General features: G+C 41.7%; 1 protein-coding gene across 1 annotated transcript; it reads right to left on the bottom strand.

Moving 5' to 3' along the window:
• Positions 1-199: 199 nt before the first annotated feature.
• On the bottom strand, positions 200-27,815 carry LOC133465115 (centriole and centriolar satellite protein ofd1-like). The gene is given in 2 exon segments (XM_061747563.1): positions 200-400; positions 26,154-27,815. Coding segments are annotated over 2 exon segments (1,863 nt in total).

Genomic DNA, 27,815 nt, shown 5'->3' with positions numbered 1-27,815 from the left:
GTGGGGTGTTCTTGCGCTGTTGGTAGGGGTGGAGTGGGGGGTGGGGGAGTTTGGGTGATGGCTAGTATTTTTTATGGAGAAACCGGGTTTTTAGGGGGGGGGTGTTTTTAACATTTCTTTCTAATGGGTTTTTAAAAAAGCGAAACCCACCACGACTGCACAATGACACATTGAATGGACATTGAAATGCTGCTGTCGCTCACACGTTAGCCAGCTGCAGCAGAGCCAGATGGCTTCTGTCAAAGCCTTTTTGGATATATTCTGCCCCTGCCAAGAGAAGCTGAGCAGCTCCATCCCGCCTGCCAGTCACAGTGAAGCTCAGCCAGGTTGTGACCTCACTAACGGGCTTCGGTGTGCAGAAGTGGAGACGCTCCACCGACTGGCTGACACTCTGAGACGGCTGATGAATGAGAGGAGAGAATGTGCTCACGAGGGTATAGATTTAAGAGACATGCTTGGTGTCTCACTAATGTCCTTTGGCAGCCCACGAACGGGCAGAGTAGAAAGATGTCGGCTCACGGGTCACGCTAACAGGAGAGTTTTTCGTCGCCAAATTCTCAGCGGCATTGTGGATGGAACATTTGGAGGTTCAAACGTGAATGAAAATCAGTCATTGCACATTTTCTATTTCAGCACTCCAAATAACAAAACTTTTCTCATATCGTTTATTATAATGTTACAGTTCTGGGGGAAAAAATATCTGAAGGGCTTGCTTACAGACAAGGAAATAGGCAGATGACAAAGGATTTATTTTGTTATGTCAGTTTACACTTGATGGTTAGGCAGGCAGCCCAGAGACACATACTGTATTTGTATAAAACTCTTCAAAAGTCAATTTTCCATTGTACTCGACTGAAAACGTTAGGGATATTCGGCTTGTGGTTGAAATTTCGACATCAGCCTACGAGGCAGTCCAACCTTTACAGGTAAACTTATTTTAACCTTCTCTAAACGTTTGAATGGACATGTCCAACTCATCAACGAATTTTGTTCATTGTTGTTTATTTTGGCATTCGGCTCCTTTTTTAAAGAACATCAAGTGGTGAAAAAATGTACAGTTGTACATTCAAAAGTTTAGAGAAGGTCAAGTTAAGTTCACCTGTAAAGGTTATAGTGCATTTTTGGTTTATCCTGAAATTTCATCCGAAAGTCCACTATCCTTAATTTTTTTGTGAGCAGTGTAATGTCACCTTTAATGCAAAGCACGTTGCCGCAAGCACAGACACTCAAGCTAATGATTAGTGTCCACCCTTCTCATACGAGCAAGGTTTCTTTGTCTGAAACTCTGTTTTAGAAATTGCACTTCCCATTCAATGGTTGGTCAGTTTGCTTTGGCCGAGGATCAGAATCAGAATCATCTTTATTTGCCAAGTATGTCCAAAAAAAAAAAAACACACAAGGAATTTGTCTCCGGTAGTTGGAGCCGCTCTCGTACGACAACAGACAGCCAAAATTGACAGAGAACACTTTTGAGACATAAAGACATTGAGAAAAAACAGTCACTCAGCAATAAAGGGTTGCTAGTTATCTGGTAATGCCGGTACATTTATTGATTTATTTATTTTTGACAATTGTGCCCTAGCACTTAGAGCAGTTCGAATGACTAATATTGCAATAGTCCGGTGCAATGACAAACACAGGGCTATTCTGGAATATACAATAAATATTTGTTTGGACTTGGTGATGCAACATGTGGCAAATTACCTAAGGTTGTTTCTATAGTTTATCTTCCAAGTAACTGTAAAACATTTTTTGTATGGTTTTATCACAGTGTCCCAATCTTTCTTACAGACCTTGAGGACTGCATTTTGTGTCTTCTTTATGCATTAACTCCTCTTTCTGCAGGAATCAAATGACAAAAAGACATCTCCTGGTATTTACTATAGTATAGCTAATATGCTGCCACAACACTTAGAGAAAAGACACCTCACTTTCTTTGCTTTTAACTTGATGAGAACACTTTTGGGAAGGTTCCTTTCTGTTCCCTGGGCACAATGCAAGGTCCGTAAAGGCATACTTGGATGGGTTTGTTGTGCAAGAACATGAAATGTAACAGACATTGTGGAGAACATTTCCCATCGCTGCACTACAAGCATCTTGGAATGGAAGATTTATACTGTCCCTTTGTCCAACAGTGTATTTTCCATATGAATAAAATACAAATGTGGCCCATAGTCAGGCATTGATCAACACTCATTAGAGGTATTTCTAATTGCAGTGGAGCACTTTGCATTCCAAAGCTAATGCTCCAAAATCCAAACGCAAAGGGTCGGGAGAACCTAGGGCGATGTTACAGTATAAAACACCAGCACCCTCCATCACAGCTGACAAAGTCCACTGACACATGCGAAAGCCCCGGCGCTTCTTTTTTGTTCAGTCACAGTCCGACTGGCTGTGTTGAAATTCCCCGCATGCACCGAGAAGCACGCAGCTGAGGCCTGCAGCATAAATGCTCTCCTAAACAAACACAGCAGCATCCAGCGCACACACAATGACATTCAGTAGCCAGTTAGACCACCTGAATTACTATTTTCCCCCCATCCGTGACACAGACTTTGCATTTTCACTTATCGCTAAACGGCTTGGTTTTTTTCCCCCCCTCCAAGGGAAAGAGTCCTTAGAGTAACTAATCAACCAATTACCGATACTCAACTCCTCATGTGTATAAAGCACACCTTTATACCTATTTGGAAAGATAATGAGCTGTTGAAAGATGACCAGGACAGGTTGTAAAAACTATCGGTCAAAAGGCTGTTGAGAAGGCTTCAAATATTGGACTATTATTCTTAAGTGGAAGACAAAAAATTTCATCTGGAGTTCCATACAAGATCATGCTCATGGAATAAAGATGATCGTGGTCAAAGTAAGGGAGCAGCCTCAAAATACACGGCTGGAACTTACGCGGTCGGTGGAAGGTGGCACGTTAACTTTCAGTCGGCATGTAAACGCATAGTGACATGGGAACATGGGAAACAAAGAAAAACTTGAGTTGATGCTGAACACAGCAGCACACCGCAGTGTTGTTTTAGAAGCGCTACAGTCTTTTTTTTTTTTTTTGGAGGGGGGGGGGGGGGACCTTGTGACGCCATTTCAACCTCAGAAAGTACTAACACCAAACTAATGACTATACCTTTTACATAACCCCAGGTTAAAGAAGGCTTTGTTCAGATGAAAGCTGTTTGGCATCAACCGCATCCAGTCCATCCAAACAATTAGATACAGTAGCCAGCTTGGCCACCTAAATCACTTTTTGTTTTTCATCTGTAACCCAAGCTTATCCTTTAACTCTTCTATTTCCTTCCAAGGGTTGTAGTCCTTACCATAACAGTGCAAAGGGGTTATTTACATGTGAAGGAGAAGTGGGAATGAAAATGAAATTGAAAAAAAAAAAAAGATTGCGCTGTTGTCGGGGTCAGCAAGCACCAGGGACAAAACTTGTCCCTGGTGCTTGCGTCACTCCGCAGAAAAACAAGCGGAACACTAGATGTAGCCATTTGAAGGCACTCTGATTCAGGCAAAAATAAAATAAAATACAATATACAATAATAGCGCGGCACGGTGGCCGACTGGTTAGAGCGTCAGCCTCACAGTTCTGAGGTGCGGGGTTCAATCCCCGTCCCCGCCTGTGTGGAGTTTGCATGTTCTCCTCGTGCCTGCGTGGGTTTTCTCCGGGCACTCCGGTTTCCTCCCACATCCCAAAAACATGCATTAATTGGAGACTCTAAATTGCCCGTAGGCATGACTGTGAGTGCGAATGGTTGTTAGTTTCTATGTGCCCTGCGATTGGCTGGCAACCAGTTCAGGGTGTACCCCGCCTCCTGCCCGATGATAGCTGGGATAGGCTCCAGCACACCCGCGACCCTAGTGAGGAGAAGCGGCTCAGAAAATGGATGGATGGATGGATACAATAATAGCAAGTTTTCCTCACTGATGTTGAATCTAGAAGTAGCCTACTTTGTATTCAGTGCATGCAAAAGTTAAGTACCATTCCAACAAGGACTTTGAAAATGAGTGAAAGTACAGGATCTATTCAACAACTACCGTAGCACCTCTACATTCAAGTGCTGAATAAAGTAGCACAAAATCTATTTAAATCTGAAATCAGAACGAATGCAAATGATTCTACATGATGCATACAATGCTGTTTGTACATGAAAGTGTCTGCATTATTGTCTTTCAGAGAGCGTAGAAAGTCAGTCTTCGGATTGCGCCTTGAAAGTGGCTCTGGATCTACAGCCAACCTAGCTGATCATCTCCTGGGCAGAGAAACTCAGTGTGGGGGTGGTTATTATGTTATAGCTAAAAGTGTGAAAAGAGGTCATCTCTGTTAATAGTAAAATGTAACAATTATAGTGTGAATGGTGAGGTTGGACTTCTGGTCACATCCTTATCTCAATATAAAAAGTCATGGAAAAAACAAAACACGCATGGGCGATATGCAAAAACGTATTGTGTGCAAATTCCACACAGGAAGGCCGGAGCTGCGATTCGAACCAGAGACCTTAGAACTGTGAGGCAGTTCTAGTCTAACCACTAGTTCACTGCATTACCCAGTTTGATATATTTTTTTAAATTTACATTATAACCTTTACAGTCTCTAGGGACTAACCGCTGCCTTTATAATCTATATTACAGTACATCATGTTTGATACCTAGCTAAACTTGGAAAAGCAATGTAAACGAAAACTAAAACTAAAACAACTAAAACATAGCTTTCTCGCTGGGTTTGACTGTGTTGCTTCTCTGCTTTGTTAAAGTGTGGTCAGCTGCTGAAGCATTTCAAAGACTCAAAGAATCATGGAAACACGTGGCCTGGAGACAGATGCATTTGAGACCCACACGTCAGTCCATATCTTTACTCTCACTGATGGAAGCAAGGAGTGCCAACACATTTGAGCCTTTTGTCATCGCAGACTGTGGAGAGAATTTCAGTCTTAGGTGAGGCAGACCTTTTATCACACTTCCTGTTGTTTTTCCCTTCCTTTCCTTCATTCGTGGTCATGTCCTGTACATTATACCAGGAACTGTATCTAGGGCAAGCACAGTTATTTCCGGATGCTCCTTTTTTTCTCCCACATTCCAAAAATATGTATGTTAGCTTAGACTCAAAATCTCCCAAATATTCAGACGTGGGACTCTTATTTTTCGTAACTGGTGTAAATCTGGCGCCACGCGTGGCATAACTCTGCGTGGAGGCGGGTCAGACCCGGTATTGGTAATTTTGTGGATCAGCGCACCTAAATAAGGGACCTCTGCGCTGCTGTGGGTATGATCAAAGCCAAATTCAATCGTGTCCAATCAAAGTGGCTCCTCTCGTTCCCTTTAAATGCGGTGAACTAATGCACATTGACAGTCTTTGACATGGCGGAAGAAGAAACTGATTTGCCGGATACCGGGAGGTTGAAGCGCACAAAGTACGTTCATACGGAGCTGCAAGCAGACCTCCACGAGCGGTTGATGTAAAGGAGATCACAAATATCTGCGCCGTGATGTGAGCACTTGGAGACCGTCCTGCACACCCAATCATTCGTTTGCCCCACAATGCCGGCCAGCGGGAGGATTTAAAAATATATAATAATAATAATACATGCAATGAATTGATTTCTCCAATGATTCCCACAGTTTATTGCCTGCTGTTCAAGTATTTATGCATGATTATGTCTGACATCCGCCACACATGTCCGCAGATCTCAGAAAATGTCTGCCTGTGCTCCGATCAATTTGACCAAAATTGTGGTGGACCAGTCGTCTACCTACTGCCACTGATGGGACTTTCACACCGAATGGGAAACGAACATTAGCCTTGCGTTAGTCGGACATTTGATCAAGGGATTTAATCATTCTCACCGAACGCACATTTGCACATAGATATGCTCCTCCCGCCTCGGTCCTCTTCAGCGGGATCACGCCGACGACGGTGGACTGTGAGCGGCCACCACCAGCGCTACTTTCCTTTACTGGTTTGATTTTTTTCTTTCTTCCGACTTCTTCTCCACTTCCAGCCCTCTCTGCCCCATGACCCATTTGTATTTACTTGTTTTTTTTTTTAAAGAGCGCCAGCCTTAGATCAACTTATGTTACACATTTCTCCACAATAAATATGAAAAAAGCCATTGCGGTTGTTTTAACATGAAATTATTAATATACTGTACATCCATGTTCTTATTGTAAATATTTTACAGAAAATGTGATTCATTCAGATTAATTCTTCAGTCATGGAATTAATTTAGTCTTATCTTTATTTTATACTGTTGTAAGTGCAACTGACATCATAAATTTAGAAGTCCACCGCCACCAATCAGGACACTCGAGATTTAATTAAATGCGCATGATGCACGTTGCGTGCTCAACTCAGCCAGCACAGCAAGCAAACACAGCTTAACGAGCCTATTGATCTAAAAACAGAGCCTTATCATCCGGACAGTCCTGTAAATTGTGTTCCATTGGAAAGAGCCTTTACGAAGCCTCTTCGCCCAATTCTGTAAAATCAAGATACACCAGTTTTTGCCCTCCGCCACGATTGTGCCAGCAATGGAAATACTGTGGAGAACATGTTTTTTTTTTTTTTTTTTTACAGTAGAGGCCACTAAGCAAATATAGATCATATGTCTGTTTTTTCCCAGTGAAGAGTTACCAATTTAAACTTTATATTTTCCATTTTAGTGATATACTGTGCATCATGGTCATATAGTGCACAACAATAACTTGCAACTTAACGTTCTAGAGGTCATAGTGGAGACAAACAAGAAGCAAATTTCCTATTGATCCATATCTCCTTATTACAACATCTACACGAGAGTGAGAATATAATTAAATGAAATTGATGAAACAATCCCTTTTCAGCAGCAAATCACAAGAAAGGCGTTTATTGAAAGGGCTGAGGAGCAGAGAGGCAAAGAGAGCAAGCTGACACACAAATAAAAATAAAACAACTCTTCATGGGAAGGTGCTGAAGTGTTGAAGGGAGACAGCTGGGAGAAGGGATGAGAGGAAAATGAGTGCAAAAAAAACAACAAAAAAATGAAGCCCTCTGGTAGAGTCATGTTAAAGAGATTCTGCTAAATGTACAAATTTTACATTTCTCTTGTATCTATTTTTTTTAACAAGATGCAATATCATCAATTATTTAAGCTCCTTAAAATTCCCTGCATTCATCAAAACATGTGTCAACCGAACTAAACGTGACATTTAAGCTTGCAAGGTAAGCTCTTTAGTCCTTGCTTCCATTGCTGCCGAAGACATCATAGTGAGACATCCGTGGTGGAACTACTGAAACTTATATGACAGACATGGAAGGAAACATAACAGCAAAAATGAATAGTTCAGCACTGAAAAAAGCTTTGCGACTTGTGTTATAATGTTTGTCACCTAATTATTACCCCTGCTTAGCAGGTAATTGTGAAAATAAAATTGTGGTGGGCACAAACGTATTAAGAATTTATTTTCCAGCTGTGCACAGGGCCAAGTGAGGGGGTGAGCAACCAGATCCACCGTCCACTTTCTATACCGCTTATCGGGTTGCGGGTCAGCTCAAATTTGTGTTCATTCATTCATTTATTTTTCCGAACCGCTTATCCTCACTGGGGTCAAAAGTGAATTCATTTTTTCAATATATTCTTCAAAAAAGTAAAAATGACAAATTGAAAGAGTCCGCACTGAAGCGCTTCACAATGTGGATGGGTCTCTGAGACAAATAGGGAGTGGTGGTCTAATATATTTGTAAGAAAAAGTATGTAAACCCTTCATTTGTAATTACCTGGATTTCTGTATAAATTGGTAATAAAATCTCTTAATTTAAGTCAGAAAAAAAAGACAGATCAGACAAAGTCTGCTTAAACTAATAATACACAAACAAATGTACGTTTTCATGTTTTTATTGGACACACCATGTAAAAATTCACAATGCAGGGTGGAAAAAGTCCATGAAGCCCGAAGCTAATGACTAGTCTAAGAGCTAATCAGAGTCAGAGGTCAGCCAATCTTGGTCCTGATGTGCAAAAATGCATGCAATTGATTGCTCACACAAACAGATCTACTAACCCAGGAAAACTGAAATGAATTGCAATGGCTGACTTTAAATATTGCGTCTGAAAGCCAGGTGCAAACCAGCCCGCAAAGCAGCGTGAGCATGGCACAGGCAAAACGAGAGGCAGGGGGAGATTTTTTTCCGCTCGTGTAAACAATTTTGAAACTACAAACTTTATTGTGACATATATTTAGCAAGGTCATTTCGAAAAATTCTGAAGGATCGAAAGGCTGACTTGGAACCTATCACAAGAAAATGAAGCCATATCACCAATCACAAAACTTCTTTCCACTCTGCATTTCCATGCGTCTGGGTAATTTACGCGCGCTGTGACAATTGGTGCAAGACTCTCCCAGAGCAGTTTTCCAGGTGTGCTGTCCCAAGTTTTAAAAGCAATGTTACAAACGATGGGCACATACACTCAATTGGCAATCACTCGGGACAAGTTAAGTCAAACAAAACATAGCTTTTTTGTGGTTACTGATTTCCACAAAATTATCAGTGATAGATTTATTTTCTGTATCTCAGTAATATATTTGTTTTCTTCTTCCACTAACACTCCCAATTCCATCACCTCAGAATTCTTTTTGTACTTCAAGTCCTCTCGCAAATGTTCCATTGTCAAACCCATAAAAGCTACTTAAAACTCAAAACCCTCTTTAAAATATGGCAGTCTCCACCACTTTTACACCTGTTGGCAACAGTGTGTGCAATCTTTTAGAGTGGGTGAACATACAATTTAGTATCTCAGTAAAATATCGCAATCTCAGTAAATCAGGCCCCCAGAGTCCAATAATTGTGTGCCAATTTTGAGTTTTCTATTCTAATGAAGCATTGCTAGTTGTGAACAATGCCTCACACACATTGGGCAGCCGTGGCCCAATGGTTAAGATCATCGTTCTTGAGCAAGACACTGATACCCCGAAATGCTCCCCGGGCGCTTCAGCTACCCCCTTCTCCAGTGTGTTCCACTAACATGTGTATGTGTTCACTGTGATGGGTGAAATGCAGAGAACAAATTTCGTGTGCACGCATGCATGCATGCATGTTCTTGACAATAAAAAGATGATTCTTCTTCTTCTTCAAAAGAGCTCTCAAAATACCTACCATTAAGAATTGTTCCCTTACATGAAACGGGAAAGGGTCACAAAAATATCTATAAACGCTTTGATGTTGGCAACATGTCAGTCCGTGCCAAGACAGATTGTCTGCAGAATAAATGGACAACATATTGCTACTCTCCATAAGAGTGGTCATCCTGTAAAGATGACTGCAGCACATCACAGAATAATCAATGAGGGGAAGACAGAAATCGTAGTTAGTTTACCCGTGACCGTTAATGAAGACAAACGGTATAGAAAAATAATGGATGGAGGTTGAAATAATATTAAGTCACTGTTTCTTTCAGTTGTTTTTTTTTCAGAGTATCCAGTGAGATTGCTCCGTTGTCATCACTATACTGTTCCCAGCAGAAGGAATAGCAATTTGTATAGAACTGAAATGGAATGTCTCAGACACAATAAAAAAAGAAAAGAAAAACAGACAAAGACAAGTAAGACATGAAAGTAACATGGTAAAACAGATTGGATCGTTGGATGAGCTGTTTTCCGACATGTTCGCTAAATCCAGTAGAGTTGTCATAGTCTCAGCATGCCCTCAACTTTCCGATGTCTCCCATGTGTCTCAGCCTCCACTAGTCTTCTATGTATCGGTCCTCCTCCCTGTTTTCTAGCAGCAAGCCAGCAGTATAATCAAGGCCAAATAGCTCTTGCAGACTCCCCTGTATGGACCACATTTCTCCATTTCTCCTCTACAACTCCCAAACACGAATCTTTACAACTGCCCCTACAGCCGAGGCTACCGAGAGTTCAAACTGAAACGAGTAAACACTTTAATGTCCAAACAAGAGCGTGTGAGGACTGCAGTAATACGGTTACCTGCCTGCTCTTTTTCGTGAGGGTGAAAAAAGAAGTGTCACGTGCCACCCCTTCACTTGTTTTTCCATCCATGCATTTTCCATAGCACTTGTTCTCATCGGGGTCACGGGTGAGCCGGAGCCGATCCCAGCTGAGTTTGGGTGAAAGGTGGGGTATTCCCTCGACTGGTCGTCAGCCAGTCGCAGCAGACCATATCAAGAGAGGGCGTAAACGGGAATGGATTTGTTCATTGCTTGACTGGCAGTTATTTCTTTGTGTGGATAGAGGCTGAGCATAGAACATTGAAAGTGTTTGGTCATACTGTCACACCACGGTATCACTCATTTTGGCCTTGACTATATATGAAAAAGCTGTCTGCTGAGTGTGTGTGTGTGTGTGTGTGTGTGTGTCTCTCTCTCGGTGTGTGTGTGTTGTTGTTGTTTTTTTCCCCCTAGTAATTTGTTGCACTTCATTACCTCATGGTGCCTGGGAACCCACTTGGGAAATTCTGGAGTCGTCGCTAAGCAGCTTGGTGTCAGAATTATAGTAACTGGAGGAAAGAACCTAAAATTTTTAAAAAAAGAAAAAAAAGGGGAAATCCTCTTTCTTTTCATTCAGTTGAGCTGAGACTTAAGGCTTAAGAGCAGACAGCAGAGCGAACGCAGATTTACGATCTAATCGGACCCACTAGAAAAGTACAAAGGTAATTAAAGCTGCAGGCAGCAATGAATGGGCCCTCACACCACCTTTTCGTGGCGAATCCTCCAAAGAATCATCAAACTTTGACGCCATGCTCCAGCACTGGATTTATTTCTATGATGCACTATTTTGATGGAGAGAACCATATGTTCTGTGTTTGTTTAGACTGTGGTGTTTAACATTTTAACAAATAATACACAGATATGTATCTTGTGGGTTCTGTACATTCCTAAGTAAAAGAGAAACTGCTTCAAAAGGATAAGTTGGATTTTTCAGATGCGTCGCAAGATCCCGCCGGCTTCAATCTCGGATTCAATCTGTTGGTGCGCATGAATTTGCACAATTTATTCCAGACACAGCTCTGCCGGTTGGCCCTGTGCGGGTACAACAGTAAACTCCAATATGCCTTAAACTGTTAGAATCATGTGGAAAAACACCCTGAGACACATTTAAAAATGCAAATAAACATTTAGAATTTCATTTATTATATAATCGTTAATGTTTTTCTGTAGTCCTTTGTTTTTTAGAGTCTCAAATAATGGAAAATACTATGAAAAAATGAATTGGAACAACCAGAATTCAAGTTTTATTGTAATGTTTTTTTTTTGTGGAACTGATGAATCACTTTTATTTATTAGTCAAGTGTGACACATTTTTTCGGGAACAATTCATATTTAAACATGCAAACGAATGACAACAATAGAAGAGAGTTGAAATGGAATTAGTTGGATGGATCGATAGATAGATCGATAGATAGATAGATAGATAGATAGATAGATAGATAGATAGATAGATAGATAGATAGATAGATAGATAGATAGATAGATAGATAGATAGATACCTGTTGAATTTCAAGTTCAGTTAACCTAACAAGCCTTTTTTGTGATGCGGGAAGATGTTGGAGTAGTTGGAGGGATTCAAATCCAGAACCTTAGAACCTCAGGACTGTGAAGCGGACATGCTAAGCACAATTCCACCCACTGCCCATTTTCTTTATTTTTTTTTATATAAATTAAAGTTAAGTGAAGTAAGTTAAATCAAATTGCCATTGTACTATACCTTTTAATTATACCGTCAGTGCTTTTTTATTTTTTTTGACACACAAGCTCAGTAATGATAAATAATCCTACTTTTGACATTTTAATCACATCTGCTTTGCTTCCCGCTGCTCCCTGGAAAACAGAAACAATTATCGAGGACAAAAGGTCCCCGAGGATAAATCATCTGCAAAGAGAACATTACATGCTGTATTAGCTATTTCTGACTAATATCTATCAGAATTCGTGAAGACGGTCTGTGTTGGTCTTTTGTTGAACAGGACGATTAGAAAATGTTAGTGCAGAAGTGCTTCTAATTCCATGAACAGACGTGCTCTTATGACACACATGAGATGCCGAGTTAGCACGTTACCGAGAATTGTTGGAAATTTTATGAGTTTGTGTTAGTTGTTGTGTACCCCAACTTTGGGGGTTTTCATATGTTCAGTTTTTGTTTGTATTTGTTTTTTTATTTTGATGTTCTGGACTACAGATGAAATTTAGCTTTCTGCTAAATCTTGTGCACTCATCTTTCCATCCATCCGATGTTTAATGGAACTTATATGATATTTACACATTTTTCTGGCAGTTAAAGTGCTCAAATTTTTCTGTTCATGCATTTTACGACTGTTGTGAATGGAGCACCAAAATGCCCATCACTGGGCAACCTTTGGATAACCTGAAGTTGGTACTGGTGCATAAATAATACGGTCGGCATTCATTTGTCTCCATGCCATCAGGTATAGCTCCAGGGAATATGCTTATGGTTATTCCGGATTTGTAAATCTCCTTGGATTTTGCATATATTTCATTTTATTGGGTTGTCGTCTTTGCACAGCACTGAATAAATGTGTAAATGTACCTGCATGCCTTGCCTGTAAACCACACATGTAAATGATTTGGGCCCCTATGCAGATCTTGTTCTTGTCTTTTTGCAAATTGTACTTCGGAATGCTAGCAGGTAAAATCAATCTCTTGGACTCTTGCTTTACAATGAACAACTGCTCTAAGGGGGCTGGGAATCTGTCCAAGTCGTGGTATTATCTTTACAGGGTTCCTTTCACCCTAGATCAGGAATTTAGGCGTTCTTGCTCGAGGATCCTGACCGAATTCTGTCTGATACACGACGGCTGATGTCAGGGACACCTGCACGTCAGGACTACCTCTCAAGACACTAATGAGGACAAGTGCTATAGAAAATGGGTGTTTTGTTACGGAAGAAAGAAAAAAACTCTTGTGTTTTATTTTTTGCTCATTACTATTGCTCTTGAACAAAAAAAGATCTAAAACATTTGATGCTATTTCTGTGACGATGTTTGTTTGAAGGCTGTTAGTGGTTGATTTTGATCTCTAAGAGAAGGGTTAATGAACTACTTTAAAATATGTAGAAATAGAATTGGTGTGGACTTGGTAAGAGTAAAATGCCTGAGGATTTAGAATTCATTACATTTCTTTCTTCCTGCAGTAAAAATAAATAAATAAATAGATAAAAAGCAGTGTAGATTTTAGGACCGAAATCATCCCACAGGCTTCACGTTCGCTTTTACATCTCTCTCTCCTTAGTGGCTTAAATTTTCCTTTTATGCAAACTGTCTTGTCCCATTAGATGACACTGCAAGATGCATACAACGGCAGAATTAGAATTTGACTACATTTTCTGCACATCTACATCGGCAATGGACAAAGGGTTATTTTCAAATTTGGTTTTGACGAAGTTTTTAATGACTGCTAAAGGGACACTGGCCAAATTAACATGTATAGCTTGATTGGTAGTAATTGGTTAGTTTAGCTGGGAAAAGCACCTAAAAGCTGAAAAATACACCTCTATATTGATTTATTGCACTTTTTCAGCAAAAACCTTCAATCCGATTGGTGCGTCCATATTGGCTAATCACGTAAGTGACGTCATGAGTGTGTCATGACAAAAACAACTCTTGCCATGCACATTGGCATTGTCTGCCATGAAAAGGATTTTTATGTAGACCTCCAGGCAAGCAAGCATTTGCAAGCCGGTGCTGTAGTACCAAGTCTTGTGGCATGAACTGATAAATCCCGCTCGGCTGAGAAAAGAAACGTCTTCTAAGACTTCCAGAACATGCCGTTTGCGATCGATTCAGACATCGAAGGAGATGTCGTGTTGAATGGAAACGATGCACCTTAAATCTTTTAGGATCAACGCTAGAAGGATTTGTGTTAGGAATTACCAATGCTAATTGTGTAAAAAATGACATCGGTTTAGACATGTTTTTATTTACAGTTGTTTTCATGTTCCTCAGTCAGGGCACTTCTTTGACTGGTTACATTCTGTTATGATCACAAGCATTACATTTCCATTGAAGACCAAACACTGAGAACATTGTACACTACCATTATTCCATTATTTTTTTTATTTTTTTTTGCCACAGTCTTTGCTTTTTGACTAAGTATAACCATCATACTTTGGTTGCCAAAGCATATAAAAAATGGAAAAACGAGGGAAAGGTCCACACTGATTATTGTGGTGAACAGATGTTTCTTTGTCATCAATGATGTATTGCTGCATAAGCCAAGCACTATATTGTTTCCTAGGCCCAGCCAAATCAATGTTTTCACATTTTGTCATGTGCCACCCCAGGACATTATTGATTTTCTTCTTGTCATTCAGATCGACCTTGATAAACACTTAATTGTTTTTGTTTCTCAAAACAATCAAAATTCCATCAACTACTTTAAAATATGTAGAAATAGAATTGGTGTGGACTTGGTAAGAGTAAAATGCCTGAGGATTTAGAAAGTAATGTTTTTATTATTATAAGATTAAATGAATTTGATGTGATATGTTTGCTCATTACAAACCAAAGTGGGTTCCACACATACTGATGAATGGGCTGAATTTGAGCACGAGTTTGAAAAAGCAATATACGAGGTGTGTCAGAAAAGTTCCAGCACGAGCGTCACAAAAGATGTATTTCAAACCCAAACTACAAACTAAGGGCTCTGTTTTCGTGATTAACGCAAATCCGGCGCAGTGAGTGGCGTAACTCTGCGAGGAGGCGGGTTACCATGGGTTGTCGTAATTTTCACAGATGTGGGCAAATAAAAAATACAATTTAAAAAATTAAAAATGTAGCTGTCTGCGCCGGTGGGAGTGAACACAGCCGACTTTATTAGTCAATGCGGCTTCTTTAATTCACTCCTTTTAAGTGAAGTACAATAATGACGGTCCTCGCATGGAGAGAGTGCGCGACTGGAGCCTTGTCGCTTGGCTGGTGTGGGCCAAAGATTTGCTTTGGTTACCCAACATAAGCACTGTGATAAAAAAATCTTAACTCATAACAATCTTGAATTAAAGCTGAAACTCCATACTTTTTTCACCAAAACCAGTGTGGTGGTGTATAAAGGCAAAATCGTAAAAACTCACCTTTATGTTATAGTAACTCACAACATCTGGCATTTGATATTGAGCCTTAAACGCTCACATTATATAAATGTCAAGGAGAGCATTTTCCTCATTTCCGTAATATGACAAAAACCCTTCGCTTCTTAATGCAGAAAAAAAACAACTGTCATTCCTTTATGACTTCAAGACTGGATTATTGCATGTTGTGGCAATATTTATATATTACTATTATGAAACACCAAAGGTTGTCTTTCTGCAGAATGTCATGAACATGGTTAGGGCGACGGCGAGGAACGCAAGGCAAGAACATGGTGGACCCAAATGCAGGGAAGCAGGGAGGCAAGGCAGGTGTGTGGGAATCAAAATAATAATATTTAATCACAACGACAAAAACAACAGGCGACTATGACAAAAACAACTGGCGACTATGACATGGCAAGACATGTGACAACGACAATGAACCGACGAGAACTGAAAGAAACCAGGGAACTAAATACAAACAAATTGACGAGACAACGAGGAACACCTGGACAAGACAAGTGGCTAGAGAGAGCTGATTGGTCAACACAAAGTAGACGAGAACAGGTGGACACAACAACCTAATGAGCACACGACAAACATGGAACACAGGAAAACATGGAACAAAACCAAACAACCCAAACCAAAACACAGACCATGACAGTACCCCCCCTCTAAAGGAACGGATCCCAGACGTTCCCCAAACAACAACCAAAAAGTCACCAACCCAGGGTGGGCGGAAGGGGGCCTGGAGGAGGGTACAGAGTCCACCCCTCAGGTCAGTCTGGTGGCCATCCAGGCCACCCGAGGTGAGGTGCTTGGCTGAGCGGGTCAGGAGGTCGTCCAGGACGCCAAGCACCAGGGTCTTTACAGGGCCATTCAGGCGGACGGCCACGGTGCCGAACCCAATGGTAATGCAGGGGCCAGGCAATAGGGTTGGGTGGCGGCCGCTGGACGAGCGCCGCCGGAGCGTGGTCGGGTGGCGGCCGCTGGACGAGCGCCGCCGGAGCGTGGTTGGGTGGCGGCCGCTGGACGAGCGCCGCCGGAGCGTGGTCGGGTGGCGGCCGCTGGACGAGCGCCGCCGGAGCAAGGACGGGTGGCGGCCGCTGGACGAGCGCCACCGGAGCAAGGACGGGTGGCGGCCGCTGGACGAGCGCCGCCGGAGCAAGGATGGGTGGCGGGAGCTGCAGTCGCTTCCTCAGCCTGCCGCCATTGAGGTATGTGAGTAGAGGGTACGGGAGTGGAAGAGTGCACAAGGTCTCGGGAAGGTGAACTAGGAAAAATGGCTGGTACTGAACATGGCTTGGGGGCAGGTTTGACTAGACGTGACTTAATTGGAGCCGTGGAACAACGTGTGGGAACAGGTGAAAAATCAAGTGATTTGTGAACAGGGGGGGAAAAACGAGGGGGCAAAATTTGACCTTTACTTGGGCGCCTCCGTTGGCCACCACGCGGCGGTCCCGGGTAGATGGCCAAACGGGTGCCCAAGAAAAGGTCAGAGGGAAAGGATTTGGACTCACTGGGGTTGGAAACGTGGAAACGTGACAAAAACTGACGAGGACGGGATAAACTAGGGAAGGAACCAGAAAAATCTAAATCTGTGTCAGAGTCAGAATCCGACAGGAGGTTAACTAAATCAGGGCCATCTTCACAATCAGAAAAATCTGAATCTAAAGAAACATGTGGATGTACAATAGTAGGGCATGGTGAATAGCTAGGACAAGTGGGGGGACCCGAGGAAAAGGACAGAAAAGACTGAATGATAGGGCTTACTTGAGGAGGGTAGGTATGGATGGCAGGCTGAGGACGGTGGGAGCCAGTTTGGTGGCGTCCAGGGTGACGCCATGTTCTTCCCGCTGGGTCCTGTTCTGGTCGGTTCATTCTGTCATGAACATGGTTAGGGCGACGGCGAGGAACGCAAGGCAAGAACATGGTGGACCCAAATGCAGGGAAGCAGGGAGGCAAGGCAGGAGTGCGGGAATCTCAAAATAATAATATTTAATCACAACGACAAAAACAACAGGCGACTATGACAAAAACAACTGGCGACTATGACATGGCAAGACATGTGACAACGACAATGAACCGACGAGAACTGAAAGAAACCAGGGAACTAAATACAAACAAATTGACGAGACAACGAGGAACACCTGGACAAGACGAGTGGCTAGAGAGAGCTGATTGGTCAACACAAAGTAGACGAGAACAGGTGGACACAACAACCTAATGAGCACACGACAAACATGGAACACAGGAAAACATGGAACAAAACCAAACAACCCAAACCAAAACACAGACCATGACACAGAAAGGAGGGAGCATGTACAAAAAAAATAAAAAATGGACATAATACAAGGCTCATAACTCTAAAATTCTAAATTGTGTGCACTCGTAAGGTGGGTAGCACTGTACTCGAATTATTGATCGTTGATATTGATAGATTTTGACGAGAAATTGGAACTGCTTTGAATTGTGAATGAAACGTATAATGTGGCTCTGCTCATCGCATGTGGGGAGCAGAGATTATGACTTGCTTCTTACTGTATGTGCACTTCCTCAAACAGGACTTCTTCAGTCAAAAAAAGGAAGTTGCTTAGTTGCAAGCTCCACCGTGAGGGAAAAGCGGCAAATGAGCTGTGAAGTATGTCTGCTTTGGAAACAGCGGGGAAATGCTGTGAAGTTTGTTTACTTCCACGTGGATGGTTCCATTAATGGTAATTTCCTAGAGGATTCAAAGGGAGGAATTGAATATTTTTTCATCTCAAAGCAGAGATCATTCATCTGATCTGTGTTCCTATGAATTAGTAATCACACACACACAAACTTTAAAGAGAACATACTCTATTGTGCCCTGGTTTTTCATCATCAAATCATATTTTCAATGAAAAAGAGCTTGGATGAGTTCAATTTCAGAATATTTAAGTGCACTAGCTTTGAAGAGTGTATTATAAAACAAGGTTAATGTTCTACTCATGACTAAAAATGTACACAAAGGACTTGCTTTTTTGTCTATGGGAGTATTTTTCCATTTGCTGAGGATTGTTTCCTATTTGATTCCCGTAAGAAATAGAACGGAGTGTGGAAGCCTGGTGGACAGTTCTGAGGTTTGGGGTTCGAATCTGGCCTTCCTGGCCTTCCCGTGTGGAGTTGCATTTTCTCTCAGTGCTCGTGTGGATTTTCTCTGGGTACTCTGGCTTCCTCCCACATTCTAAAAACATATGTGTTAGGTTAATTGAAGACTATAAATTGTGTAGGTGTGAACATCTTCAGCAGAAATACGTAGACAGCGTGGTGCCTGTCTCCGCCCACTTTTTAGATTAGTCAAAGCGGCTATTACAGTATATTACAGTCTTTATGTCGGTGTGACTGCAGTGTTTTCTGAAGCCTTAGTAGCGAATGTCACATTTATGTGGGTGTCAAGAATGAATGACTTATAGTTATTGATGTAGCATACTAAGAATCACGAAGAGGAAACGGAATAAGTCAGTAAATTGAGTGGTGACACTGCAGCATCCTTTTAAGGTAGTTACACGATGTTGAGTTGTCGCTGATGACAAAAATATGAAAAACTATTTATTTACATGCTAGGTTACATTTATGGACAATATTTACATTAGACGATTTTTTTCACATATATATTACACATATTTACATACTTATGGATGTACTGTATGTCAGCAACTGCTTATACTGATGTTGTAGTTATTGATTTATTTAACCAAATTTAAACAAACTTGGAAAAGGGCCTTTGTACACAGCCTTTCCATGAATTTCCAATTTAGTTTTTTCAGTTTAGCCATATGAGGAAACCTCAGTTGGTAGAAAACTGAAGCTACCACTGACATGAGCCCAAAATGATGGTTGTCAATGCCATACTGTGTGTCCTCGATGTGCCCCCTGAGAAAAAAACATGTCCTGTGATCCAATTTCTGCACGGACAAACCGGATGAGAGAGGACACGCTCATGTTCCGCCTCGGCTGCGACTGCCGAAAGAAACGTTCTGCTGATTTGTCGACACTCACGACTCTCCCCTCAGAGGTAATCATCAGCCCTCCTCTATTCCTGAGGGTTAGCAAAGTTAGAAAAGTTTGCAAAATAACCTTCATAAATCACCGTGGTTGAGTTCCAGCGGCTCTATCGCCCAAGCTAATGTTATATGGGCTAAACGCAACCAAAAAAGCCAACTTCTCCTACCGGTGAAAGTTAATTCCACACAATCTATTATCGATTGTTTGGCGATTTGTGTAACCCCAAGCAGGACAGTGATGTGGCATCGTTACTCAGGTCTCAACAAGTGACTGCTCAAAGATGGCCGACACCTTGGTGCGGCACGTAGTGTAAACGTATGTCCGTGGCTGTGAACGTGTGTGAATGGCTGTTTGTCCATACCTGCATTGCGATTGGCTGGCGACTAGTTCAGGGTTTACCCCGCTTCTCTACCAAAGGCAACTGGGCTAGACTCCAAGTCAACCGCTAGTGAGGATAGGTGGTAAAGTCCTAAGGTCGCCATCACAAAACTTAAAAATACATTGCAAGGAATGCTCTAAAACATTTCTTTACGTTTTAAATAAAGTACAAAATGAAGAAATTGTAAAACTTTAAACACATACTTTGGCTAAAATACACACGCTAAAAAGGCAAAGAAAGAAAGAAAGTTGGAGCCTATACCAGCTGACATTTTGGGGAGAGTAAACCCTGGACTGGTCATCGGCCATCTTAGGGGATATTATTATTGCACTGGCTATCCTGTTTATTTCTCTTTTGAATGACGCCTCGCTTGTAAGGATTGTGCATTTGTGTGGCGAGTGGCGTCCAAACACTGCTTGTATTTACGGAATACATGAGGAGTTAGGATTGAGAGCAAAATGTCAGAATGATCCAAACAGTACATCCATGATGCATTACTTGGCTGCATTCCCTGTGGCACACCAATTTATTTTCTGTCATGGGCACAGCACCACTGGGCTGTAGAAGTAGCCTCACATATACAGAGATGCATGAAAACAATAATCTGGTGAAGCAAGGTAGCGTCTCAACTAGTCTTTTCTATTCATTTATATATTCCGACATTGTGTGTGATGGCGGGGATGTGGACTTGAGGCTGAAAGTTCAAAGATGAGAGTCTGAGTCTGAGATGTACATGAGCCTCAGGCTAAGTTTGAGGGGATCGCTTCCTTTTTTTCCCTTCTTTTTTTATCTCCTATTCGGCTGTTAGGTCAAGCAGAATGGAAGATCTGTATCCCTTTTATGCCGGAACAGTTTTACTGTGTCACAGTGGAGTTTTTAAGCTTCCGCTGTGGTTTCTTAGTATTATAATTGAAGTTTATTGAGAATCAGAGTCGATCAGTCGAACAGAACAAAATTTCTTGAGGGGAGAGAGAAACAAAGACAAAAGACAAAACACTAAATGTAAACAGGATGAGAGAAGTAAGTCATTACATTATCTACAACAATTAAACATTAAATATGAGTGTTGCATGGGGCTGTAGTGCTACACCCTGTGAGGGAAGGACAGGACAAGACAGAACAGGACAAGGACAGGAGAAGAAGCATGCAGGACAAGGGTCGTGAACCCGGCTGTACAACTGAAGTGTGGTGGGATTAACTATGTAAATTATAAAAGTCTACAGGACGAGAATAGAAGTGAGGGGAGACACAGGCAATTTGCATATTCATGAGTTATTTGTTGCAATAAGTGAGTGGCCCCACACCCAGTGAAAGAGTCCCACGGGTGTGTGCCTGCGGGGACATGCAAGTGAATTGAATTGAATTGAATTTTACAAAAGATTGGGGACCCAGGGCGCTCCGCCGGCCCCACCGAGGGTCCCCGACAACTGGCCACCCGGTGGGGGCCGCAGGGACCAAATGCCACCTCCCCCCAGCCAAACCCCCCACTCCCAGGATGGCCAGACAGTCATTGGCCCTACCAAGTGTATCAGTGCCCCCCCCCCCCCCCGAGTGGTGTGGTGCATTAAAATCTGGATAGGTCAGTGAGCCGAGGGCGGGGGGGCAGGGCTGCCAGGCACTGCTGCCTAACAGCCAAGTCCCCCCGCCCACGACCCACCATGTATGTGGTGCATTAAAATTCGGGGCGTGTGTCTGATGCATTTAAAATCCAGGGGGGCAGGCAGGGCGGAGGGGCAGGGCGCACGGACCGGGAAACAGCACAGACGTGAGAAGGGATCACTTCCAATCAAGGATTCTCACTGAGACCGAGGAGGATCAGGTTTGTCCTCCAGTCTGATTAACCATAGATTGCAGAGAAGCTCAATGTCGTTAAACTCGAGGAAGAAGGGAGGAGTTCAAACGCAAAAGCAGGCGTCTCCATTTTTTGGTGAATTTAGTCAAATGAGGTTTTTTATGTCTGGTTTTAAGGTTACAGCTAATAATTTCTATTTAGGGTATTCTAAGTTATTATAAATTCGGCAATTAAGAGGTTAATTTGGTAAGATATTTGATGTCAGTCCATCGCAAAACCAGGCAACTCCAAGAAAATAATTTTCTTGAAAATCAGACAAGTCCAAAATCTCACATAACTATTAAATTACTCGAAAAATTGTGAGTATTATGCTTTGTGAATAAAAATGAATAGTGTGCTAAAACTACAACTTCTTGAACTAACCTTTAACTTGAAATAAAAATTGATCCTTACCCTTTAGAGGAAGCGACAAGTCACACTGCTGGCACAAAGTCAGTTGTTTTTCTTCATTGCCTCTATCCTCAAGATCCTGTTGACCCAGTTGATTGCGACCAACATCGGCGAAGGCTAGCTCACGTCAGCTCTCCTGCACGCTAGACATTTTAACCTCAAAAGAGCAAAGAAAAAGTCAAGCTCAAGCGATCATGGACTTCTTAATAAGATAAAAGGGAAATATATCCTCTACCAGATTGTAAGTCAAACAGCATCAGTCACCAAAAGAACCACGTAAGACGAGGCTCATTTTAAGTTATGCATGCTAGCCTTTAGGCTACATCTACCATCGACAGGGTTAATGCTGCATTACATTTATTGTTATCTCCTGAATTAATTAGCCAGTTCCTCAGTGATCATATAACTATGTATGAATCTCCTCCACGTCAATTTTTTAAATCAAATTTACTGTTGAAATGAAAATTACGGCTGCCGTTGATCTCAGTCGAAGCACTTTACCTCACGTAATCTTTTCAAAGAAGGCTGAAATCATAATTATAGCCTATTAACCTGTTTTCTCAATCCGCCTTGTTCAAAGGACGTCCCTTGCCCAATTGGGGATTTTAGATTAGGGGATGTCATCAATCATTGCCAACTGTGGGCCTGTGAAGCCCTTTGAGACTGTTTTGTAATTAAGGGTTATACAAATAAACTTGACTTGACATGTAATGTTTTGTTTACCAGTGGTGCCATCAGAGAAAGCAAAGGCTTTTGGCGAAATGTCCTATTCTTCTTCTCTTTACACCCCTGGTGAGGCTGACAAAGACAAAAAGAAAAACAACATTTTAATCCTTTGATGCAGGGTGAACTGAGGTATCACTCGAGTAGTTGCTGAAAACAGCATATTTTCTGCAAAATGTATGATAAAATACTGAACTATACGACTTTACAGCTTTCGAGTGTTGCACTGTAACAGATGCAGAACTGGAATCTCAATTTATATTTCTACAGCTTGTCTGCATAACATACGTATTTCTATTTCTATACTGCATATCCGATTTCATTAAGCTCATAAAGCCGATCTTTTATCAACACTCTAATGACAGTATTGCCATTAATCATAAACCCATGTTGAGATCAATATGCATTTCACAGATGTAGGTCTCAGAAATATTGAGGTTCCAATTGGATTTACGATTTTGGAGGCGTTATGATCCAAATACAATTATGAGGCCTAATTTCATGTGGACTACAAATCTCTGTGTGGAACTCAGTTACGACAAGCATCGAGAATCCCATAGTAATGAAAATGCACCGAGATCATGCGCTGGGAGTCATAAAGTGCATACAGTAAGCCGTAAACAGATAACAGTCAACAGAGTTGTGCTTGCTGGCAGAATGTCATCTGACATAGTAATAATAATCATCTGACTGTTACTTATACTTAGAATTACTTACTCTGCATTAAAGATTGACTTCACAAGTGTTGATACAACCACAGAAGGGCACCAGTGATGGCCAAGAGTAAAAACCTAGATGATGATCATATAACCACAAATGGAACTCATCGTGGCATCGGAAAGCACTACACACATCTCTGTTGTGGTTGCTCTTGTTGAATAAGAATGGAATCTACACCGGAAAGTGAGCGATGTTAAGTCTTTATGTAAAGAGACTCTTCGACAAAGCATAAACAGAAATCTCCCTCAATACAATTGCGGTACTCCGTCTCGGTAACTGGCTGAAAGAGGACAAGAAATAAAAGTGACAGTAGGGGTATTGTCAGGCTAATAGATTTGTTGTTATTAAATCGCACACAAATGTTGATGAAACTGTTATGGGCGTCATTGCAACAGACACTTTTGCTCAGGATACTATGAAAATAAAAGGGATTTAGGTTTTTGGTGCCATGCAAATGACACTTGAAGAAAATGTTAAAACATGGTGCTGTTCAGCAGGTAAAATCTGGACCAGATGTTCTGCATATTTAGTGTGCTAAATTCAAAGTATTTCATACAAATTTGAAGTTATCTTCATCCCTGGCGGCACGGTGGGCGACTGGTTAGAGCGTCTGCCTCACAGTTCTGAGGATCGGGGATCAATGGATGGATGGCTCTTCATCCCTTGGGGCTACTCTATCATGTTTTTCCATTAGTGTCCCAGAAGTAGGCTAACATACCACTAACTTGACCAAAAGTGACACCTGCTTTCTTTTATTTTGGAAACCTCTGTGCTTCTTCTGTCATCCCCATTTTAAAGAGGCCCAATCATGCATATAATGGATCACATCTTTAAACAAGGTATTTATAAAGGCATTAATAATATCTGTGGGAGAGCCCTTGTGTACTACCACTCAAGTGCTGTCATGACCATATTAGAGCTGTTATTCAGCGTGTACTGTCAAGACCTGCAAAGCAACACAGAGACGAACTAAAACAGATGCTTTGAATAGAGACAAACAAATGAAAGAAAAAGATTGATTAGTCGATTGATTTTTTTGGTAGGGTCCACAGTCATATTATAGTATAAGGGATACATCCTTCCAAATTAATGAATGTCACAGAGACAATGAAATAAATTCAGTGGAAGGTTAAAATAATCTAACGTGGCAGCTGATTTGTTTCACCAAAGATTTTGTATCAGCACTTGGAAAAGAACCGAAACCTTCAATCGGCTCAAAAGAACAACAACAACAACAACAAAACACATTGTAGTATCAAGAATTGTCAACAAGAGACAACAAGATGTAGCTTTAATTAAATTCAGAATTTAAATGGATGATATGATACATGATATGATATGGACATGTGGGCTGAAAATGATCTCTCTCCTTGACGATAGAAACATATTTGTAGTTAAAAGTAACTGGTAAGTACACATACACAAGGTAACAAGTATGGTAACAGGAAAATAAATCTACCTTTAAAAACAATTATATAGCTCTGGTATTGATTGGTGCAGCTGTACTTAATATAATGAGTTCACTTATTGTCTGCAATTCAGCAGATTGTGTGTACATCCTAATGATGTTGAATATGTAGTGTAATAAGGAGTGCATAATCAACTTTCTACTTCTGGTGGCCTATTGTAGCTTTTGATGTGTGCACTCGATGGATGCTATTATGGACCATTGTTTTGTGACTGGGATAATGCTTGTTTTTTATGCAACAATGATGATGTTCCATATAAAAGTGACAAACTTTCACTTAGCCTGCATCTACTGGAAAAGCTGCAGTGGTTAAAGCATTCGTGACCCAGAAAGCATTGCAGCGAGTCCCACAGCCATCCCAATTACAATAATAAACCCGTTGGTTTGAGGGCAATGAAAAAAATCAATGGCTCAAAACAAACAACCATTCACACTCACATTCACACCAATAATTTAGAGTTTGGAATTAAACTAACATGCATGTTTATGCAGTAGCTCTCTCTCTCTCTCTCTCTCTCTCTCTCTCTCTCTCTCTCTCTCAATGAACGCCTAGTTAAAAGGGAAGATGACAAAACAGCTTATTTTGAAGTCCGTCCTTGATGCTTTTTCCTGCTAGGGGAGCTTCCAGTGGAGAACAGTTGGTTGACAGACCCTGAATGTTTATCCAGAAAAGGTACACCCCCGATGTTGAGAGAATCAGGTCACAAGAGGAAACTATAGTCTGTGTCAAAGGCAGAGGATTTCTGGTTTTGGATGACAGAGGGGCCCTGAAGGGCCGCCTCAGTGCAAGAGAGGTCGGTATACAGAGGAGGCAATTCTCGCCAGGTCCACTTTCATTTTAGAGTGCCGGGAATTGTCTGAGTTAGAGATGACAGGATGTGGATTTGCTGCACTTGGTATGTCATATGTGGTGTTTTTGTGCTGAAGACTAGATAGATTGGGCAGCTTTTTGCAGGTATCCGTGGGGAACATACTGTCAAATGGCCAAACTGCCTCTCTAATCTGTCTTTGAAGTGTTTCCCTTCTGGGAGAGTATGGAGTGGATGTAAGATTTTTGACAAACCCAGAAGGTTTATCTAGAAATTGTCCCGGTTTTTGAACAAAGAGTTCAGTCGATGAGACGCGACTATGATTTGTGGTCATTACAGAAGACTGGTTTTGGTCTTGTGAAAAAGTTGGTCTTGGTTGAGCAGTTGGTACGACTGTTCTGGTGTCTCTGTTAGTTTCAGTAGAGAATGGTCCACTCAAGATCTGAGATTGACTGGTCGGGTAGGGGGGTGTGGGGAGTGAGAAATATGTGTTGGTTCACAAGAGTGTGGCTGATCTGTAGGGCAACGCGCCAGACACTTTCTGTAAGCTTCCTGGAAGGCCTCAGCTTCCTTCTGCAGCTGAAGAATCCAAGCTCTGGGTTCTATCCCCAGCTCCATATTGGGATTCCCACATGACTCATGCCTTTGCATGATACAACCTGTTGTGCCTATCGGCATAGTTTGGTTCACATACTTTCTGGAGCAAACCTGCTTGTCAGACTTGGAGATGGCTTGGAGACATCTTTTGAATTCTTGATTTTGGTGGAGTCGTTTCTGTAGGTCTTCAACATGACCAGTGTACCACTGTAACTTCTCCTCACATTCTGTAAGTTGGATCTTGAGCTGACCACACTGCTCCACCTTAATCCACAGCTGTGCCTGCAGAACTTGCTTCTGGTTGTTAAATGCTTCTTTTTCCAGCTGGTGTTCAGTTTGCAGCCTCCGTAGCTCTGACTGCAAAGCCTGTTGCTCTTGAGATGGTTTCTCCAAGTCTGCACACATACGCTTCAAGTTCTCCAACTGTGTCTCGAGAAGATGCACCCGCTCCTCCAGTGTTGCTTTCTCACTTTATAATCTGGGATAGTCACTCATGCTCTCTAGTTTGTCCCTCAGTAGCTCCTTCTGTTGATTCAGCACAGAGGTCGTCTGCTGTGCTGCCTTCAATTCATCCTGCAGCTGTTTCACCTCTGAGCCGATTTTGCTGTGATCTTCTGCTTTCACACTGATTTCAGCCAACTCATTGTGGACACGTATGGTTTCCAGTTCCATTCTCTGCTTGCTGTCTTTGAGTTCATATGTTTTCTTGAAATATTCATCCTTTACCTCTAGCTCGTACTTGGAGAGTTCTTTCTGTACCCTGTGGTCATGTGTGTCTTCCGTTGTTTTGATCACCAGCTCTCTCCTCCTCAACAATTCCTTGGTGGTGTTGACCTTCTCTTCATGTATTTTACAAATCTCTTTAAATGCCTCCATTTGCTTCCTCAGCTCATTTTCTTGGTGTAACAGTGTTTCCATTTCCGTCAGCAATTCTTGTCTCTGGACCAAGACATTGTTTTCCTTAGTCTCTTGTTCTTTTTTTAATCGATCTATCATGTTATTTTCCTTGGCATTTAAAGCCTTTGCCTTAATTCCAGAGGTCATCTCCAGTTCTTGTCTCACTTTATCAAATTCCTTTTGAAACTGCACCTTTATTTCCATCCTCTGCTTGGCAATTTCAACATCTTCGAAAAACTGCATTTTTACATTGACGTCCATCTGCGCCTGCGTTTCAATGTCCCTTCTATATGTCTCCAGTTTTGACTGTGATAAAACCTTTTCATCTTCACTGCCATCATTATATTCATTTTCCATCATTTTTATCTTCTGAGCAAGAGACTCACCACCATTTACGATGCTGGCTGTCTGAGTTGAAGCATCATGGTAAAGATGTGATGCGTGACGTCGGGTCACATATGTTAGAAGCTTGATTAAAAACCCTTGATTATTGCTTTCTTCATCGAAAAGTAGAGATCTGGAAAGTGGCGAGTATGGACTAATTTCAAGAAGCTGAAGAATGTCTTCTTTCCCAAAAATCTTCCCTGTGCACAGGTTACTTTCAGGACAGAACACAGAAAATGTGTAGTCATACCCTGAGCAGTGAAGATGATTAGCAACAATAATGTTACAAGCTGGCACCAAAATAGAGCGTGATTTCACGGGGTCCGGCCTGGGAGCCGGTTCAATAGTGAATGGTAGAGGTTTTAACTCCCTGATAAGTTGAGTACGTAGTTGGGCTTGAAGCATTCCCTGCACTCTCTTCTCTTTAAATCTTTTAAAGAGCCTGTCCCTCAGCTCATTGGAAGATAAAGCATCCTCCCTGGTTGAGAACAT

Source organism: Phyllopteryx taeniolatus, chromosome 15 (assembly GCF_024500385.1).
Source record: "Phyllopteryx taeniolatus isolate TA_2022b chromosome 15, UOR_Ptae_1.2, whole genome shotgun sequence".
Taxonomy (NCBI): domain Eukaryota; kingdom Metazoa; phylum Chordata; class Actinopteri; order Syngnathiformes; family Syngnathidae; genus Phyllopteryx; species Phyllopteryx taeniolatus.
Note: the sequence above shows the minus strand (reverse complement) of the source record. Positions and strands in the feature narration are given on the sequence as shown.